Source organism: Coregonus lavaretus (assembly GCF_964263955.1).
Source record: "Coregonus lavaretus genome assembly, chromosome: 7".
Taxonomy (NCBI): domain Eukaryota; kingdom Metazoa; phylum Chordata; class Actinopteri; order Salmoniformes; family Salmonidae; genus Coregonus; species Coregonus lavaretus.
Genome location: NC_139994.1, coordinates 26,520,551 through 26,539,856, shown reverse-complemented (window position 1 = coordinate 26,539,856; position 19,306 = coordinate 26,520,551). Strand labels below are relative to the sequence as shown.

The following is a 19,306-nucleotide window of genomic DNA, read 5'->3' as shown; positions in this document are numbered from 1 at the left end:
GTGAGAGTAGTAGGTATGTACCAATACAGAGGGATAGGCCAACAAGTGATATGATATGTTTCGGTAAGATTGGATTTTTAGCATTTATAGCAATGGTTATTAATTGTACTGCAGGGATGGAACGTAAGTCGAAGAAAATTGAGGTTGTGGTGGCAGCTGCAGAGAGGTATTTGGGTGTGCGAGACTTGACATCAGAAGAGTGTTAAGTGGTGATGTCCCATCATTTCAGGTTGAGGGCATGAGGTAGGAATGAATATATTTAAATAGTGTAAAGTAGGGTGGTGTTAATTATTAATAATATTTTTTAATTTGTGAGTGTAGTGTTAGATGGTAGGGTATTTCCTTATTTTTCAAGCAAAATATAAGGGAGTTGTACTCCAGTCTAGTAGGTGGCGGTAATGCAACAAATTGGATGCTAACCGCCGTTAAACCTCATCGAAGAAGAAGGGACATTTGGTTTACTACTACTCCGGGCTGAGCTCAGTCATGATCAAACTTAGAGCAACATATATCTATGGAGACGTGGTAGCAAGAATAATTAATCTAGCTAGATGAATACATCTATGATTTGAAAATGTCAACTCAATATAGTAAATGAAGATCGAGGAAGAGCACGAGAAGAGAAGCCATATGGTATTTAGGAGGAAAAAACTACATGGGTCGCAAATCGAGGTAATCGAGGAAGGCTTCCAGACCACGACTCGGCTCATGACATTGAGCTCGGTTTTTTGGGCCATATCAAGACTTTCTGAGGAATTGCACGGACGTTTGCAGTGAAATTGCTTATTTCTCAAGCCAAAAAGAGTGGACCCGCAAACGCCACAAGGCATGTCAGAGTCTTTGGTCTCATGCGGTTTTGTACAATTAGCTAAAGTTGGCTAGCTAGCTATTGTGTTTAACTTTCGTGAACTGCTCTGTCAGAGTCTTTGGTCTCATGCGGTTTTGTACAATTAGCTAAAGTTGGCTAGCTAGCTATTGTGTTTAACTTTCGTGAACTGCTCTGTCTTGCCAGACACATTTAGTAATATATTATTGCAGAAATGCTACAGGAGTTTAACTTTACTTGCTAGTGTGGTTTGGCTAGTTTGACAGCTCTCAAATGATTACGATAACGCTTGCAATGTTGGCTACTTTCGTTACTACAGCAAACACCTTGGTACAGTAAGCTAGCTAGTTTTCCGAATTGGCTGGTTGGCAGTGCTGTTGAGTGTTAAACTGGAGTAGAACCTAGCCATCTTATTTGAAGGTGTTTGTGATACACCCCAAACAATTATTTGTACAAACAACACATTTGCCCCCTTTTGCCACAATGTTTAAGCTTTGTCTTCAGAGAGCTCTAGGACACACAGTCTCATCAAGAGCAGTGCTGGAAAGTGTCACTGCCAGAAAGGTTTTGAAGGTGTCCCACGTGCAAAGCTGCTGGATGGGAACGCTCGGACGCAACGAGCCGCTGGAGCACCTGAACTCTCCAAAAAGAGCAAAAGAATTCATCTACAGCCTTCACCCCAAAGAAAGAACATGTTTACTCAAAGAACTGCAGAGCTTTGAGTCCATAGCTATAGCACAAGGTAAGATAAAGGGTCACTAATTACCACTGCACAAGGATGGATATTGTTGTTTCAGAGATATAAGGCCATATCTTTCAGAGATTAGTATAAAGAAGTGGAGGGTGCCCAACCAGTTAGTAGAGGTGCAACCAAAAAATGCAATCAATAGGTGCAGTGCTTGCCAACCATTAAACATTTGTTTTATTTAAGCAATGCTAAAAGAAGGCCATTGAAGTCTGAAACGTTAATCTTTTAAGCGTGCTAAAATAAAATAAATGTCATGGTGGGTGTGTGTTGCGTCTTTTCAGATAAGTAGAAAGCAACATGTTCATATGGCATTTGTTTGGGTGGGGTTAGGAGACACCAGGGAGGAGGCCTCTGTTATGATTCATACCTCTTTCCAAGGCATTGCCTGTAACCTGCCTCCTCTCCCATTTCTATAGCCAGAATAGATTCCGACCTCTTGCTTACAGCTGCACTGGGGTTGGACAGGATTCCTGATTTAGATTAAGACACCGCGGAGCCTGCGCCAGATACGGCTCGGAAAACGATGAGAAAGGCGTGGTACTCCGAATTGTCCCATTATCCCAACTGTTACACAGAGAAGATTGAGGGTACTACTCTGTGTAACATTTTGGGATATTGGGACAATTCGGAATACAACGCATTTCTCATCCCTGGATGGAGGTACGTTTTCCAAGCCATATCTCGCGGCCGGCTCCACAGTGTCACAACCAAAACAAACAGCAAATATATCCAACAAGTTTGTAGAGTCACAAGCTTGGAGTAATCATTGCGTGCTAAGAATTTGGGACCATATACCAAACTTTTGACTACTTCAATGCTAGGGCTGTCACCGACAAAAAAATCTTGGTTGACCGAAAGTCGTCTGTTCTTTCGACCAATCGATTGCTCTATAATGTATTTTTCCATATATAGACACACCCTATGTGTTTTAATAAAATCAACTATATGCATTGAGCTTGTCTGATGCTTTAAGCTTACGGTTTGATGCCTCGAGGGCGCCAGAGATCTAGATAAGCAGAAGAAAAAAACCTGAACCCAAATATTCTCCTCCCGCTCTTGCTGGCTTTCGCAGATTCTGCCATTACTCTCCTGAAGATACTGTTAATGGGCTACACGAGGAGTCTGCAAACTTTCTCATGTGGAATGGCAATTTATCTGACCATTTCTACTGATCTGCGTACCAGTTATGGTTTTCATATGCGCATTTTTGTGAAACAGTTTCATTTAATTTATAATAATGTCTTCATATCACAATCAGTGCCATGTGGTTAATAAAAATTATATCTAAATGAAAATGATACAAACCTAAAAAGTAACTTCTATTGCCATTGCCAACTATGTAAAAATCGCCTACATAAAGCCAACAAATAACATTGGAGCCTGCATGTAGAAAATATCCGGACAAAAATAAATATCCTATAAATCACATTGGCTACCTACACGTGGCCTGTCTGCAACAAACTTGAAACATTGTATCAACTATAACTTGGGTTCTGGCCCAAAACTTGCAACATTGTATAAAATATTCTGGGCCCTCAGAGTTTCCTGCGCAAGTGTGCTCTGGACAGGCACAGCTGTAGGCTATTAGCGCAAGGGATAAGAAGCAGTGCATGACTTGGGCAAGAGCACATCGGAGCTGAGTACCGGCACCTCAAATGTTCTACTGCTTGAGCTCCTGTTCCTCTTATAGAATATTAGCTCAAAAGTATTGTGGAGCTCCTGCACCTCCTAAATATAAACTGTACCAGCACCCAAAATGAGTACCGTAACCTATTTCAGTCCAAGTCAAGCATTGATAAGAAGCCGATTTTATGACGTTTCCACGGATCAGAGCATGACATTTTTCCTTTTCACGCTGAGTGGTTAACGAAAGGGAGAGCGCTGGATAGATTTTTCTAATACGTTGAGGAACTATTGAAATTCTCAATGGATGTAAAAACAGACTTCATTTGCTTGCTGTTTTGAGGTGAAGAAAACATTACTTTGAGAAGCTCCACAGGTCATTAGTGGTGGTGCGTTAGGCCAATCAGAAATACTATCAGATACCCAAATGGGCACATTTATATGCCTACATTTGCGCGCAGGCCAGGTAGCCTGTAGGCCTACTTCTATGCGTGCGCGTCCATACTCAACATTGACAGGAGGGCTCCAAACAAAAGACAATGACTAAATTGGCAGAACTCGTAAATGGAATTAAATAAACCAAAACTTGTTTCTCACAAGTGTAGCATAGGTTGTGCACTCTTCAAAAAATGTGTCCACTCTGACAATGAGAACCGGAAGACTGGAATAATAATATTGAATGCATTAAAAGAAATGACCGTAACCAAAGTAACAAACATTGTAGATTAGAAATGATAGGAATTAATGGTAAATGTACTACTGGTGATATACAGTGCATTCGGAAAGTATTCAGACCCCTTGACTTTTTCCACATTTTGTTACGTTACAGCCTTATTCTAAAATGTATTACATTGTTTTTCACCCCTCATCAATCTACACACAATACCCCATAATGACAAAGCAAAAACAGGTTTTTATAAATTTTTGCAAATTTATAAAAAAATAAGAAACTGAAATATCACATTTACATAAGTATTCAGACCCTTTTACTCAGTACTTTGTTGAAACACCTTTGGCAGCCATTACAGCCTCGTCTTCTGGGTATGCCACTCCTGCATTGTCTTTGCTGTGTGCTTAAGGTCATTGTCCTGTTGGAATGTGAACCTTTGCCCCAGTCTGAGGTCCTGAGTACTCTGGAGCAGGTTTTCATCAAGGATCTCTCTGTACTTACTCTGTTAATCTTTCCCTCGATCCTGACTAGTCTCCCAGTCCCTGCCGCTGAAAAACATCCCCACAGCATGATGCTGCCACCAGCATGCTTCACCGTAGGGATGGTGCCAGGTTTCCTCCAGATGTGACGCTTGGCATTCAGGCCAAAGTGTTCAATCTAAGTTTCATCAGACCAGAGAATCTTGTTTCTCATGGTCTGAGAGTCTTTAGGTGTCTTTTGGCAAACTCCAAGCGGGCTGTCATGTGCCTTTTACTGAGGAGTGGCTTCCGTCTGGCCACTCTACCATAAAGGCCTGATTGGTGGGGTGCTGCAGAGATGGTTGTCCTTCTGGAAGGTTCTCCCATACCAAGGCCCTTCTCCCCCGATTGCTCAGTTTGGCCGGGCGGCCAACTCTAGGAAGAGTCTTGGTGGTTCCAAACTTCTTCCATTTAAGAATGATGGAGGCCACTGTTCTTGGGGACCTTCAATGCTGCAGACATTTTTTGGTAACCTCCCTAGATCTGTGCCTTGACACAATCCTGTCTCGGAGCTCTACGGACAATTCCTTCGACCTCATGGCTTGGTTTTTGCTCTGACATGCACTGTCAACTGTGGGACCTTATATAGACCAGTGTGTGCCTTTCCAAATCATGTCCAATAATTTGAATTTACCATAGGTGGACACCAATCAAGTTGTAGAAACATCTCAAGGATGATCAATGGAAACAGAATGCACCTAAGCTCAATTTCGTGTCTCGTAGCAAAGGGGCTGAATACTTATGTAAATAAGGTATTTCTGTGTTTTATTTTTAATACATTTGCAAACATGTCTAAACCTGTTTTCGCATTGTCATTATGGGGTATTGTGTGTAGATGATGAGGATTTTTTTTATTTAATCCATTTTACAATAAGGCTGTAAAGTAACAAAGTGGGAAAAATGAAGGGGTCTGAATACTTTTCGAATGCACTGTAGTCAAATGTCATGATGTGAATGTTGGATACTGCTGCCTTGTTCCATGTCACTACGTCACTCTGTCTCTATGTTCAACATGAAATCCCCAGGAGAGTCAGCTTAGAGATTCAGATAACTTTTTTATATTTTTTGATCATCTTGTTGTGTCACTAGTTTGTAAGCCTTGTGATTACAACATCAGCCTAAACCGCTTTTAACACAGAAATTGCACTGAATATCAAGGCAGTATGGCGTTGTAGTAATGGGCTCTTTTGAAATCATAACCCTGTTATCCAAACAAGAATAAAACTATGTGCCAGGCATCATAATGAACAGACCAAGGGATGATTGACTGTGCACCTAGCACCATATCTGTAATGACAAGACCATATCTCAGCATCTTATGCCAATATACCAATAATAAGTTGGTTTACAAGTTGGAGTGGTCAGAGGTGTGTTGAATAAATGCAGTTTCTCTCCCTCAGAAGCAATTCAAAAGAAGAGGGTTAAAAAAAGCCAGAAATCTGCATAAACTATTTGACTGAAATTGGACTCAAATTCAAAAAGTGCAGCTAGATGCTGCAGACAAGCCCATTGGTTGCCATTTATTGCTTTTTATATTGCTACAGTCCTCCGGTTGTTTGAGCAATGTTCTCTGGGTTATAGACCATTTTCAGTAGTAGTCATTTTACAATCTCTGGCATCTGAGTGCATTGTCCTAACTTTTTCACTGGCAAACAAAACAGTTAGGCACATATTTCCTTTTTCCTCTCCAATTTAATTAGGGCTATATTTACTTTCACTACTTTTATGGAGAATAAATTGGCCGTCAAAGAGAATAAACACAAACACAACTCTTCTCCAATTTGGTTCCTAGCAGCAGGTACATCTACTCTGTTATCGGATGTGTTGGTTGCTGGAGACGTGCCAGTTCCTCAGAACTGTTGCAGCGGGCAGATGGTGACGATTGCCACAGACAAGATGAATAGACAGCTCTGTAATTAGGCAGTTGCAGATGTACCGCTCCAGCTAAGCTCTGTGGGAAAGGCGCTGCTGCCTGCTGTGCCAGTTGTTGTTCAGAAAGTTAATTTAGCATGCAGTGTTGATATAGCAAAACAATTATGTTGTCTAGGTCTCACTGATTCCTCTGAAATGATTGAAGTGGAGGACATTGGAGTGGCAGATAACATATGTAGCCTTATGCTATTTCTCATTGAACAGATATCAAGTTTTGTGTCATAGAAGTTTTGGGATATTTTCCCATCCACCCAGTCTTTTTTTCCCCCATGAGTCAACAGAAATTCAATCACACCATAAGCCTTTGTTGTGCCACATGGTGTTGTTTGTTCAGTCACTACCAACATGTTTATTATGGGTTTTAGAGTGACAAAGGTAAGAGGCTCTGGACATTCATGTGCCATTTTCACTCTCCTTCAAGCACTTGTCTTTCAGTCACAACATACAGCTGAAGTCGGAAGTTTACATACACCTTAGCCAAATATATTTAAACTCAGTTTTACACAATTCCTGACATTTAATCCTAGTAAATATTCCCTGTCTTAGGTCAGTTAGGATCACCACTTTATTTTAAGAATGTGAAATGTCAGAATAATAGTAGGGAGAATAATATATTTAAGCTTTTATTTATTTCATCACATTCCCAATTGGTCAGAAGTTTACATACACTCAATTAGTATTTGGTAGCAATGCCTTTAAATTATTTAACTTGGGTAAATTTGTCGGGTAGCCTTCCACAAGCTTCCCACAATAAGTTGGGTGAATTTTGGCCCATTCCTCCTGACAGAGCTGGTGTAACTGAGTCAGGTTTGTAGGCCTCCTTGCTCACACACGCTTTTTCAGTTCTGCCCACAAATGTTCTATAGGATTGTGGTCAGGGCTTTGTGATGGCCACTCCAATACCTTGACTTTGTTGTCCTTAAGCCATTTTGCCACAACTTTGGAAGTATGCTTGGGGTCATTGTCCATTTGGAAGACTCATTTGCGACCAAGCTTGAACTTCCTGACTGATGTCTTGAGATGTTGCTTCAATATATCCACATAATTTTCCTTCCTCATGATGCCATCTATTTTGTGAAGTGCACCAGTCCCTCCTGCAGCAAAGCACCCCCACATCATGATGCTGCCACCCCTGTGCTTCACGGTTGGGGTGGTGTTCTTCAGCTTGCAAGCCGCCCCCTTTTTCCTCCAAACATAACAATGGTCATTATGGCCAAACAGTTCTATTTTTGTTTCATCAGACCAGAGGACATTTCTCCAAAAAGAACGATCTTTGTCCCGAAGTGCAGTTGCAAACCATAGTCTGGCTTTTTTATGGCGGTTTTGGAGCAGTGGCTTCTTCCTTGCTGAGCGGCCTTTCAGGTTATGTCGATATAGGACTTGTTTTACTGTGGATATAGATACTTTTGTAACTGTTTCCTCCAGCATCTTCACAAGGTCCTTTGCTGCTGTTCTGGGATTGATTTGCATTTTTCGCACCAAAGTACGTTAATCTCTAGGAGACAGAACGCGTTTCCTTCCTGAGCAGTATGATGGCTGCGTGGTCCAATGGTGTTTATACTTGCGTACTATTGTTTGTACAGATGAACGTGGTACCTTCAGGCATTTGGAAATTGCTCCCAAGGATGAACCAGACTTGTGGAGGTCTACAATGATTTCTTTAGATTTTCCCATGATGTCAAGCAAAGAGGCACTGAGTTTGAAGGTAGGCCTTGAAATACATCCACAGGTAAACCTCCAATTGACTCAAATGATGTCAATTAGCCTACCAGAAGCTTCTAATGCCATGACATCATTTTCTGGAATTTTCCAAGCTGTTTAAAGGCACAGTCAACTTAGTGTATGTAAACTTCTGACCCACTGGAATTGTGACGCAGTGATTTATAAGTGAAATAATCTGTCTGTAAACAATTGTTGGAAAAATTACTTGTCATGCACAAAGTAGATGTCCTAACCGACTTGCCAAAACTATAGTTTGTTAACAAGAAATTTGTGGGATGGTTGAAAAACGAGTTTTAATGACTCCAACCTAAGTGTATGTAAACTTCTGACTTCAACTGTAAGTTTGTGGCTTCTATAGTCCACACTGAAAGCCTGTTCTCTTTTATGAGCTGATGTGCACTCATGAGCAGTTTGGCCTGCTGCTTTTGATTAATAAGTAGGCTATTTCATGACATTAGTCAATTGTATTTCCATTCCCATTTAAGTAACTGCGTCAGTTGGGGGTCAACTCACCCCAGTCTTGGGTTACCCCTCCAGAAATAGCGCCCCAACCCCTCTGTCTCAAGAGAGCATCTTTGACCTATTCAAACCATGGTCACATTAGAGTTGTGAATCTTCTTAGCGCTGTGCTGGGGTTTGTGTGTTTTTGTTTGGGTCTAAATGCATTTGTCTCCCATAAATCACCCAGGATGCACCTGGCCACCGTCCCAGAGTGCAACCTGCTCTAGTGACCAAAAGCATCTAAAACTGGAATTGCAAACTCATTCTCTCATGAGACGTGGAAATAAAAATCACCTTTCAAATCAAATCAAATCAAATTTTATTGGTCACATGCGCCGAATACAACAGGTGCAGACATTACAGTGAAATGCTTACTTACAGCCCTTAACCAACAGTGCATTTATTTTAAACAAAAAAAAGTAAGAATAAAACAACAACAAAAAAAGTGTTGAGAAAAAAAGAGCAGAAGTAAAATAAAGTGACAGTAGGGAGGCTATATATACAGGGGGGTACCGTTGCAGAGTCAATGTGCGGGGGCACCGGCTAGTTGAGGTAGTTGAGGTAATATGTACATGTGGGTAGAGTTAAAGTGACTATGCATAAATACTTAACAGAGTAGCAGCAGCGTAAAAAGGATGGGGTGGGGGGGCAGTGCAAATAGTCCGGGTAGCCATGATTAGCTGTTCAGGAGTCTTATGGCTTGGGGGTAGAAGCTGTTGAGAAGTCTTTTGGACCTAGACTTGGCACTCCGGTACCGCTTGCCGTGCGGTAGCAGAGAGAACAGTCTATGACTAGGGTGGCTGGAGTCTTTGACAATTTTGAGGGCCTTCCTCTGACACCGCCTGGTATAGAGGTCCTGGATGGCAGGGAGCTTTGCCCCAGTGATGTACTGGGCCGTACGCACTACCCTCTGTAGTGCCTTGCGGTCGGAGGCCAAGCAGTTGCCATACCAGGCGGTGATGCAACCAGTCAGGATGCTCTCGATGGTGCAGCTGTAGAATTTTTTGAGGATCTGAGGACCCATGCCAAATCTTTTTAGTCTCCTGAGGGGGAATAGGCTTTGTCGTGCCCTCTTCACGACTGTCTTGGTGTGTTTGGACCATGATAGTTCGTTGGTGATGTGGACACCAAGGAACTTGAAGCTCTCAACCTGTTCCACTACAGCCCCGTCGATGAGAATGGGGGCGTGCTCAGTCCTCTTTTTTTTCCTGTAGTCCACAATCATCTCCTTTGTCTTGGTCACGTTGAGGGAGAGGTTGTTGTCCTGGCACCACACGGCCAGATCTCTGACCTCCTCCCTATAGGCTGTCTCATCGTTGTCGGTGATCAGGCCTACCACTGTTGTGTCGTCGGCAAACTTAATGATGGTGTTGGAGTCGTGCCTGGCCATGCAGTCATGGGTGAACAGAGAGTACAGGAGGGGACTGAGCACGCACCCCTGAGGGGCCCCCGTGTTGAGGATCAGTGTGGCAGATGTGTTGTTACCTACCCTTACCACCTGGGGGCGGCCCGTCAGGAAGTCCAGGATCCAGTTGCAGAGGGAGGTGTTTAGTCCCAGGATCCTTAGCTTAGTGATGAGCTTAGAGGGCCTATGGTGTTGAATGCTGAGCTGTAGTCAATGAATAGCATTCTCACGTAGGTGTTCCTCTTGTCCAGGTGGGAAAGGGCAGTGTGGAGTGAAATAGAGATTGCATCATCTGTGGATCTGTTGGGGCGGTATGCAAATTGGAGTGGGTCTAGGGTTTCTGGGATTATGCTGTTGATGTGAGCCATGACCAGTCTTTCAAAGCACTTCATGGCTACAGACGTCAGTGCTACGGGTCGGTAGTCATTTAGGCAGGTTATCTTAGAGTTCTTGGGCACGGGGACTATGGTGGTCTGCTTGAAACATGTTGGTATTACAGACTCAGTCAGGGACATGTTGAAAATGTCAGTGAAGACACTTGCCAGTTGGTCAGCACATGCTCGGAGTACACGTCCTGGTAATCCGTGTGGCCCTGCGGCCTTGTGAATGTTGACCTGCTTAAAAGTCTTACTCACATCGGCTACGGAGAGCGTGATCACATAGTCATCCGGAACAGCTGGTGCTCTCATGCATGCTTCAGTGTTGCTTGCCTCGAAGCGAGCATAGAAGTGGTTTAGCTCGTCTGGTAGGCTTGTGTCACTGGGCAGCTCGCGGCTGTGCTTCCCTTTGTAGTCTGTAATAGTTTTCAAGCCCTGCCACATCCGACGAGCGTCAGAGCCAGTGTAGTATGATTCAATCTTAGACCTGTATTGACTCTTTGCCTGTTTGATGGTTCGTCGGAGGTCATAGCGGGATTTCTTATAAGCGTCCGGGTTAGAGTCCCGTTCCTTGAAAGCGGCAGCTCTACCCTTTAGCTCAGTGCGGATGTTTCCTGTAATCCATGGCTTCTGGTTGGGGTATGTACGTACGGTCACTGTGGGGACGACATCATCGATGCACTTATTGATGAAGCCAGTGACTGATGTGGTGTACTCCTCAATGCTGTCTGAAGAATCCCGGAACATGTTCCAGTCTGTGCTAGCAAAACAGTCCTGTAGCTTAGCATCTGCGTCATCTGACCACTTTTTTATTAACCGAATCACTGGTGCTTCCTGCTTCAGTTTTTGCTTATAAGCAGGAATCAGGAGGATAGAGTTATGGTCAGATTTGCCAAATGGAGGGCGAGGGAGAGCTTTGTATGCGTCTCTGTGTGTGGAGTAAAGGTGGTCTAGAGTTTTTTTCCCTCTGGTTGCACATTTAACATGCTGGTAGAAATTAGGTAGAACGGATTTAAGTTTCCCTGCATTAAAGTCCCCGGCCACTAGGAGCGCTGCATCTGGATGAGCGTTTTCCTGTTGATTAATGGCCTTGTACAACTCATTCAGAGCAATCTTAATGCCAGCATTGGTTTGTGGTGGTAAATAGACAGCTATGAAAAATATAGATGAAAACTCTCTTGGTAAATAGTGTGGTCTACAGCTTATCATAAGATACTCTACTTCAGGCGAGCAAAACCTCGAGACTTCCTTAGTATTTGATTTTGTGCACCAGCTGTTGTTTACAAATATACACAGACCGCCGCCCCTTGTCTTACCAGAGTCAGACGTTCTGTCCTGCCGATGTAGCGTATAGCCTGCTAGCTGAATGTTATCATTGTTGTCGTTCAGCCACGACTCCGTGAAACATAAGATATTACAGTTTTTAATGTCCCGTTGGTAGGATAACCGTAATCTTAACTCGTCCATTTTATTCTCAAAAGATTGAACGTTGGCTAGTAGGATTGATGGGAGAGGCAGTTTACTCGCTCGCCGTCGGATCCTTACAAGGCACCCGGATCTGCGTCCGCGATATCTCCGTCTCTTCCTCACGCGAATGACGGGGATCTGGGCCTTGTCGGGTGTCTGTAGGATATCCTTCGCGACCGCCTTGTTGAAGAAAAAATCTTCGTCCAATGCGAGGTGAGTAATCGCTGTCCTGATATCCAGAAGCTCTTTTTGGTTATAAGAGACGATGGCAGAAACATTATGTACAAAATAAATTACAAATAACGCGGAAAAACACACATAATAGTACAATTGGTTAGAGGGCTGTAAAACGGCAGCCATCTTCCCGGCGCTGTTCTCTCTGGACCCCCAAAAACGCAGACCAGTGTAGGGCGAGAGATGCGACTGAAATGTTGCAGGTGGGGAGAGAGCGAGAGAGGGTGGAGGAAGCTTGGCTTGAAGCGCTGGGCATCTTGTTATGACATGCATTATCTGAATTAGGCCAACAGATTTATACCTACGGAGGAGCGGCTTCTATGGAGGAACTTTTAATACCTTTGAACTTCTGAGTTGGCTTAACGTTTGACCAAGAGCAAACGTTTGTTTGCAAACAAGCTTGTGCGTGCAGAACAGCACTATAATTATCCTCTTGGATAGAGCTGAGTAGTTCAATCAATGTTAGGCCTATACAGTGAATAATATGTTTATTTGTGCTGGAAAGTTTGCAGAAACACCTCTGTGCCAAGCTTTTTGGGAGAGAAAAAATTAGGGCAGATTAGGATCTGAAAGATCTCCCCCAGTGCACATAATTTTGCAAATATAAATGTTTATGTTTTTGATGTTCTTGTCTTTCAGAGACTCAAGAGACTTCACCACTTACTCAAGCTCAGATCAGATATGGTAAGATAAAAGCTGTCACTCAAATTATGAATTCAATGTTTTTGTACCATACAGATATTTATAGCTCAGAAGTTTTCACAGTGGGATCAAAGAGGTCTACCCTTCCGTAGTCACATTATAGACTCTTTTCCAAGGTGTATCTAAACTAATTGTCTTATCAGCTTTGTTTCCCATTCGCTCTACCCAAGTGCTATTTATCTCAAAATAACCAACAATATACAGTATAAATGATGTGTGTATACAGTGGGGGGAAAAAAGTATTTAGTCAGCCTCCAATTGTGCAAGTTCTCCCACTTAAAAAGATGAGAGAGGCCTGTAATTTTCATCATAGGTACACGTCAACTATGACAGACAAATTGAGAATTTTTTTCTCCAGAAAATCACATTGTAGGATTTTTAATGAATTTATTTGCAAATTATGGTGGAAAATAAGTATTTGGTCACCTACAAACAAGCAAGATTTCTGGCTCTCACAGACCTGTAACTTCTTCTTTAAGAGGCTCCTCTGTCCTCCACTCGTTACCTGTATTAATGGCACCTGTTTGAACTTGTTATCAGTATAAAAGACACCTGTCCACAACCTCAAACAGTCACACTCCAAACTCCACTATGGCCAAGACCAAAGAGCTGTCAAAGGACACCAGAAACAAAATTGTAGACCTGCACCAGGCTGGGAAGACTGAATCTGCAATAGGTAAGCAGCTTGGTTTGAAGAAATCAACTGTGGGAGCAATTATTAGGAAATGGAAGACATACAAGACCACTGATAATCTCCCTCGATCTGGGCTCCACGCAAGATCTCACCCCGTGGGGTCAAAATGATCACAAGAACGGTGAGCAAAAATCCCAGAACCACACGGGGGGACCTAGTGAATGACCTGCAGAGAGCTGGGACCAAAGAACAAAGCCTACCATCAGTAACACACTACGCCGCCAGGGACTCAAATCCTGCAGTGCCAGACGTGTCCCCCTGCTTAAGCCAGTGCATGTCCAGGCCCGTCTGAAGTTTGCTAGAGTGCATTTGGATGATCCAGAAGAGGATTGGGAGAATGTCATATGGTCAGATGAAACCAAAATAGAACTTTTTGGTAAAAACTCAACTCGTCGTGTTTGGAGGACAAAGAATGCTGAGTTGCATCCAAAGAACACCATACCTACTGTGAAGCATGGGGGTGGAAACATCATGCTTTGGGGCTGTTTTTCTGCAAAGGGACCAGGACGACTGATCCGTGTAAAGGAAAGAATGAATGGGGCCATGTATCGTGAGATTTTGAGTGAAAACCTCCTTCCATCAGCAAGGGCATTGAAGATGAAACGTGGCTGGGTCTTTCAGCATGACAATGATCCCAAACACACCGCCCGGGCAACGAAGGAGTGGCTTCGTAAGAAGCATTTCAAGGTCCTGGAGTGGCCTAGCCAGTCTCCAGATCTCAACCCCATAGAAAATCTTTGGAGGGAGTTGAAAGTCCGTGTTGCCTAGCGACAGCCCCAAAACATCACTGTTCTAGAGGAGATCTGCATGGAGGAATGGGCCAAAATAACAGCAACAGTGTGTGAAAACCTTGTGAAGACTTACAGAAAACGTTTGACCTGTGTCATTGCCAACAAAGGGTAACTTTTGTTATTGACCAAATACTTATTTTCCACCATAATTTGCAAATAAATTCATTAAAAATCCTACAATGTGATTTTCTGGGGGAAAAAAATCTCATTTTGTCTGTCATAGTTGACGATTACCTATGATGAAAATTACAGGCCTCTCATCTTTTTAAGTGGGAGAACTTGCACAATTGGTGGCTGACTAAATACTTTTTTCCCCCACTGTATATAATGAAGGGAAATGTTCGAGTCAGCCATTGAAAATGACAGTGTCAGCTTTCGAACAGTGCTACTGTGCTAGTTTTTGCCAAGCTGTCTGACAGTATAGAAATCTTGTCAGTAGTTCATCGCCCCCATAAACATACAGTACACACAGGCACAAACAAGCATGCGGGAGTCACTTAGTGACAGGGTAAGTGTCAGTCACTCGCATCACTCAACAGGAACATTCCTATTCACATGATGGAGACAACTCCCAAGACATATTGATCTTAGCAGCAAACTATAAGAATATTTATATTTTTAATAGTCTTTACAATTTTGCTTGCAGTGCTCCTACACAATGCAATCCCCTTCATTGGTTTTGGCTTCCTGGACAATGCCATCATGATTGCAGCAGTAAGTGGTATTACTTTTTTTTAGGTGGTTGAATTTACGTATATTGTTTAGTTTTAAATTGGCATTTGAAATGTATTTTGTATTTCACATTGTAGATACTCTATAGGAGGATGAATGGGAGCATTGCGATTTTTGTTTTGTTTTTGGAAGTCAACATGAATATCTAACACCAAGAAACAATTGTGAATGTAATATTTCTGCTTTTGACTTTTAGGGAACCCATATTGAGTTGTCTATAGGGGTCACCTTTGGAATATCGACCATGGCAGGTAAGGTTGAATGTGATCTGAAACATTCAAATTTAGCAGCAGCTCCCTCAATGGACATTGGTCAACTCAGAATACTTCAACATAGCCTTACAGGGGTCAATAATCTTGCAGTATAACCAAAAGAGCAAAAATAAACAGTCTAGACAGCCTCTTGCCAATGGGGTACATTAACTGTTGCTATGGATACCACATCAAAAGATACTGCTGCCCTTATTTAAGCGTGAAACCAAAAGTACATATTGGGTTACCATCTGATTTTGAAGGTGATGATGGTATACCCAGTCTAGTATATTTCACATCCTGTGACAGTAGATGGCATTCATTTTACCCTCCACTATGGGGCCTGATGGATTTTGTAGGCAACGTTTTTGGAAGCATGTAGGATACTGTCCCGGAATGGAGTTCTTCAACTGACAAATACTTTTGTTTATTTGAGGTCTGCTTTTTCTACGGCAGCTATTAAAATTGGGCTAAAGCATCTCCCGATAATTGTGGGATGCTTTTGTTTAGGCTATATACTTTTGTTTAGAGTAGACTAATATGTTTCCCTCATGTAAGAATGAGTATTGCAAATTAATCTGTATTTAATTGATTGGCCACTGAGCACATCTTATCAGTCCCAAACAACTGCTGTTGCAAGGCTTCTGATTCGTTAGACTGAGATACTCACATACCGCTTATGCTCCCTCAAAATACTTTTTGGTACACCAAAACAAAAACCAATTTTGGGATGCAACACTAGTGTGTGGAACAGAATTCCTGGACCACTCTAGCACCTTGGGGTTCACTTTTGCATTATCAGCACAATCCAAGAAATAATGGTTTAATCAGTGAGTACAAGAACATATAGATGCTTGCCAAATCCAATTCTCAGAGTCAGTGCTGTCTAATGCTGGCTCATATTATTACACATCGATCTACTTGAATGCGCTGTGCTTATATTGGCTTGTCTCCTCCATAATTTACCAAGTGCTATTAAATAGTGCCACTACACATCCTCACCACAGTGCAATTTATGGTTGCTCTTTATCCCAGTGTGTTGCACAAGCAGCATTTTCATGATGCTGTCAGGGTTTATAACAGCCAGATCGAAACAGTTCCATATTGTGGCTGACTGTCGAGAGCTCACTGATGCTAATGAAATGGAGTGATAATAAAATTCAGTACACTGATCTGATTGCAAACTGTAGAGACAGTGGCTGAACTTCTGGGAAAAAAATCATCATGGCACAACAGCAGCTCAGCAAGGAGCAGTTATATTGTATTGAAAAAGATTGAACTAATTTTGAGAAACGTTTGGTTGAAAGACTGCGTAAATCCCTCTTATTCCTCTTCTGTTACAGCTGCAGCTCTTGGGAACCTGGTTTCAGACCTGGCAGGACTTGGGTAAGAGGACCAATCACTCCTCCATTATGTCTAATATTTAGTCTGTGATAGAACTATCAAAGCCGTGCAAGTACTTCAGGGGTGGGGCATCACAAGTTACTGGGTAGACGGGTATGATTATGAAATGAGTGTGTGAATTTCTTTTCTGTGAAAATTCAAATTTGACCTTGAAATGGAATGGTAATTTTAAAAAATGTACATGACTACCATGGCTGGGTTTCTTATAGTGTCCTTCTGTGGGTAGTCTTGCAGGATACGTGGAAGTTCTAGCTTCCAGGCTAGGGATGCAGGTTCCTGACTTGACCCCCAAGCAGGCGGACATGTGGCAGACCAGGGTTAGCTCCCACATGGTGAGTGATTTAGAAATTATTATCTTTATAGGCTGGCCTACTCCTGGACTAAAAATCTTAATCTGGTTATGAGAAACTGGCCCTATCAAGTTGAGATATTTAGAGGATACCTGGATTACTAGCTATCCTTGTTCAAAGATTTATGAAAACCTAATAGACATTTATTATTCTCCCGTTGTGTGCAGGGAAAAGGCATTGGAGTCACAATCGGATGCATTCTGGGAATGTTCCCCCTGCTATTCCTAGGGGATGATGATGAGCGCAAGAAAAAAGAAGCACAAACCAACACCACTGACTCTTAACAGCATGTGAACCATCTTTCTGGTTTCGAGTCAATTACAACATGCATCATCAGCATGATTTAAGTTGATCTCTAACTCTGAAAACCTTTCTTCTCTATTTCATAATATATGCCACTTAGCAGACACTCTTATCCAAAGTGACTTAGTCATGGGTGCATACATTTTACGTACGGGTGGTCCCGGTAATCGAACCTACTATTCTGGCGTTGCAAGCGCCATGCTCTACCAACTGAGCTACCAGATAATCTTCTGAAAATGTATTATGAGCCATTAGGCTTATAAAGTAGTTGCATTTGATGGCAAGGTATTTTCGTAGGATGGATTTCGTTGATGAGTTGAACATTTGTTTGATTAATTTAAACCAATGTATGTGATCGTCATGAGTCATTGCAAGTTACTCATAGACTCATCCCTGTTGGCCCACTGGACTACACTGCAGTCAATCGGTTTACATTTATCATGGAGTCGTTGAAAGCTGAAATGAAAACACAAATCATGGTGTCAGTCTTCAAGTTCCACAATTTTGGCAAAAGATAAAACCAAGGAACACGTGTAAAATTAAATGCCATCGAGGTAGCAGTTTTGTTCTGATTGAAACAACGGGTTGAACTAGCTTGTACATTATAGATTATTTTCAAAGGATACGTCTTTTGTTGAGGAATTTCTGTACAATATATGAAGCTTTTAACTTTATTGATTTTGTTTGTCAACAAGGAAAAAGGGATTACTCTAGCATTTGAAAATCAGGTCACAAATGCTGTTTATAGCACTACCAACCCAGTTTTTCAGATGCATAATTACAAACATACCTCTACTATACGCACACTACATTGAGTAGGCATAATGCCTTGGGTTCCTAGCATGTCAACATCTTAAGTTGGCTATCTATTAGGCTAACTATTGATCCATGTCTCTTAGCCTTCACAATTATTTTAGCAAAGCCAAATCATACCATAGAAGTGCCTCAGTTTATTTTCATCACATTTTATTTTGGACCTTTTTAAAAACAAGCACATAAATACTTTTTCACAAAATAAAATCTAACTTCATGTTTGAAAGCATCATTTTTAGTCTGTACATGTTTTTTAATCTACTTTATTTTGGAGAAATTAAGGAAACCGTTCATGAAGTGAGCTGAACGCTTAAGCGTAAAACTGCGCACTAACTACTGTATGCCTTCTAAAACAGGTTGGATTTATGTGCACAGAAGAGAAGCAATACAATGTTTCTTAAAATGCAATTAATGCACCTATTATTTCTTTGCCAATATTATGGAGTTTTTGTAGGATAGCTACGGATTTGTGTTTCTGATCGACAACCATTTACTTATGGTGGCCTAAATCAGATTTTGTTTATAGATGTAATCAAACTAGTCATATTTATTGTGTGAAAGACATTCTTTGTTTTCTGTCTATTTCTGTCAGTATTAGTTTTCTCCGTTTGCCTTTTCTGATTTCTGTAAATGCAGTACTTAAACTGGAATGCCCCTCACCACACTGCTGTATTTCCTCACGAATTGTAATGAATGTTTTTATTGACCCTTATTATTTAAACTATTACTGCCAAATGCAGCTTTGTTGTCACCAAAGTACTTGGCTGTAAAAAAAAAAACTGTTGCAGCACAACCAGACTAATAAGAAGCTGTAACAAATGGTTTGATCGTTTTGTTTGAAAGCAATAAATGTTCTGTTGTGGGTGAGTAGTATTTCTGCAGTTTGGTCTTGATCCCTCTACATCCTCTTTCGCACTCATCGCCATGCACTAGTTCCTCAACACCTCTGCTCTCTGGTGGATGGAAACTATTTTTTTCTGCCCCAACTCATTCTCCCTACTGCTATTCCTCCTGGCGTTCTCTGGTCTCGCTTGTTGCACCACTGTTCTGGGCTTTCTGGAGACTCCTGGTCACGTGCCCTTCAGCTGTTTTGGGATCTCCAGCTACTCACTTGATCCACACACTATTTGGTGTTTGTCTAACACAACTCCATTGGTCTCTTCATCTCCTCCTCTATTGTCTTGGAAATCCCAGAACTATGTCGGATCGTAGTTCATGTGAAAGGCAACCCATCTGCCTAGGG

At 42.0% G+C, this 19,306-nt stretch overlaps 1 protein-coding gene across 4 annotated transcripts; it reads left to right on the top strand.

Annotated features, from left to right (window-relative positions):
- The first annotated feature begins 482 nt into the window (after positions 1-482).
- Positions 483-18,935, top strand: LOC311132969 (transmembrane protein 65-like). 4 transcript variants are annotated; one of them, XM_084166369.1, is made up of 8 exons: positions 483-672; positions 1,331-1,568; positions 12,663-12,707; positions 14,857-14,924; positions 15,139-15,193; positions 16,537-16,579; positions 16,824-16,929; positions 17,115-18,935. In XM_084166369.1, the coding sequence occupies exons 1-8, from the start codon at positions 595-597 to the stop codon at positions 17,229-17,231; spliced, it is 750 nt and encodes a 249-aa protein (XP_084022495.1). In that variant the 5' UTR covers positions 483-594; the 3' UTR covers positions 17,232-18,935. The 4 variants fall into 4 exon arrangements, with proteins under 4 accessions (XP_084022495.1, XP_084022494.1, XP_084022497.1 ...); XM_084166368.1 differs by having other exon boundaries at positions 1,319-1,568; XM_084166371.1 differs by having other exon boundaries at positions 483-826.
- Positions 18,936-19,306: the final 371 nt, after the last annotated feature.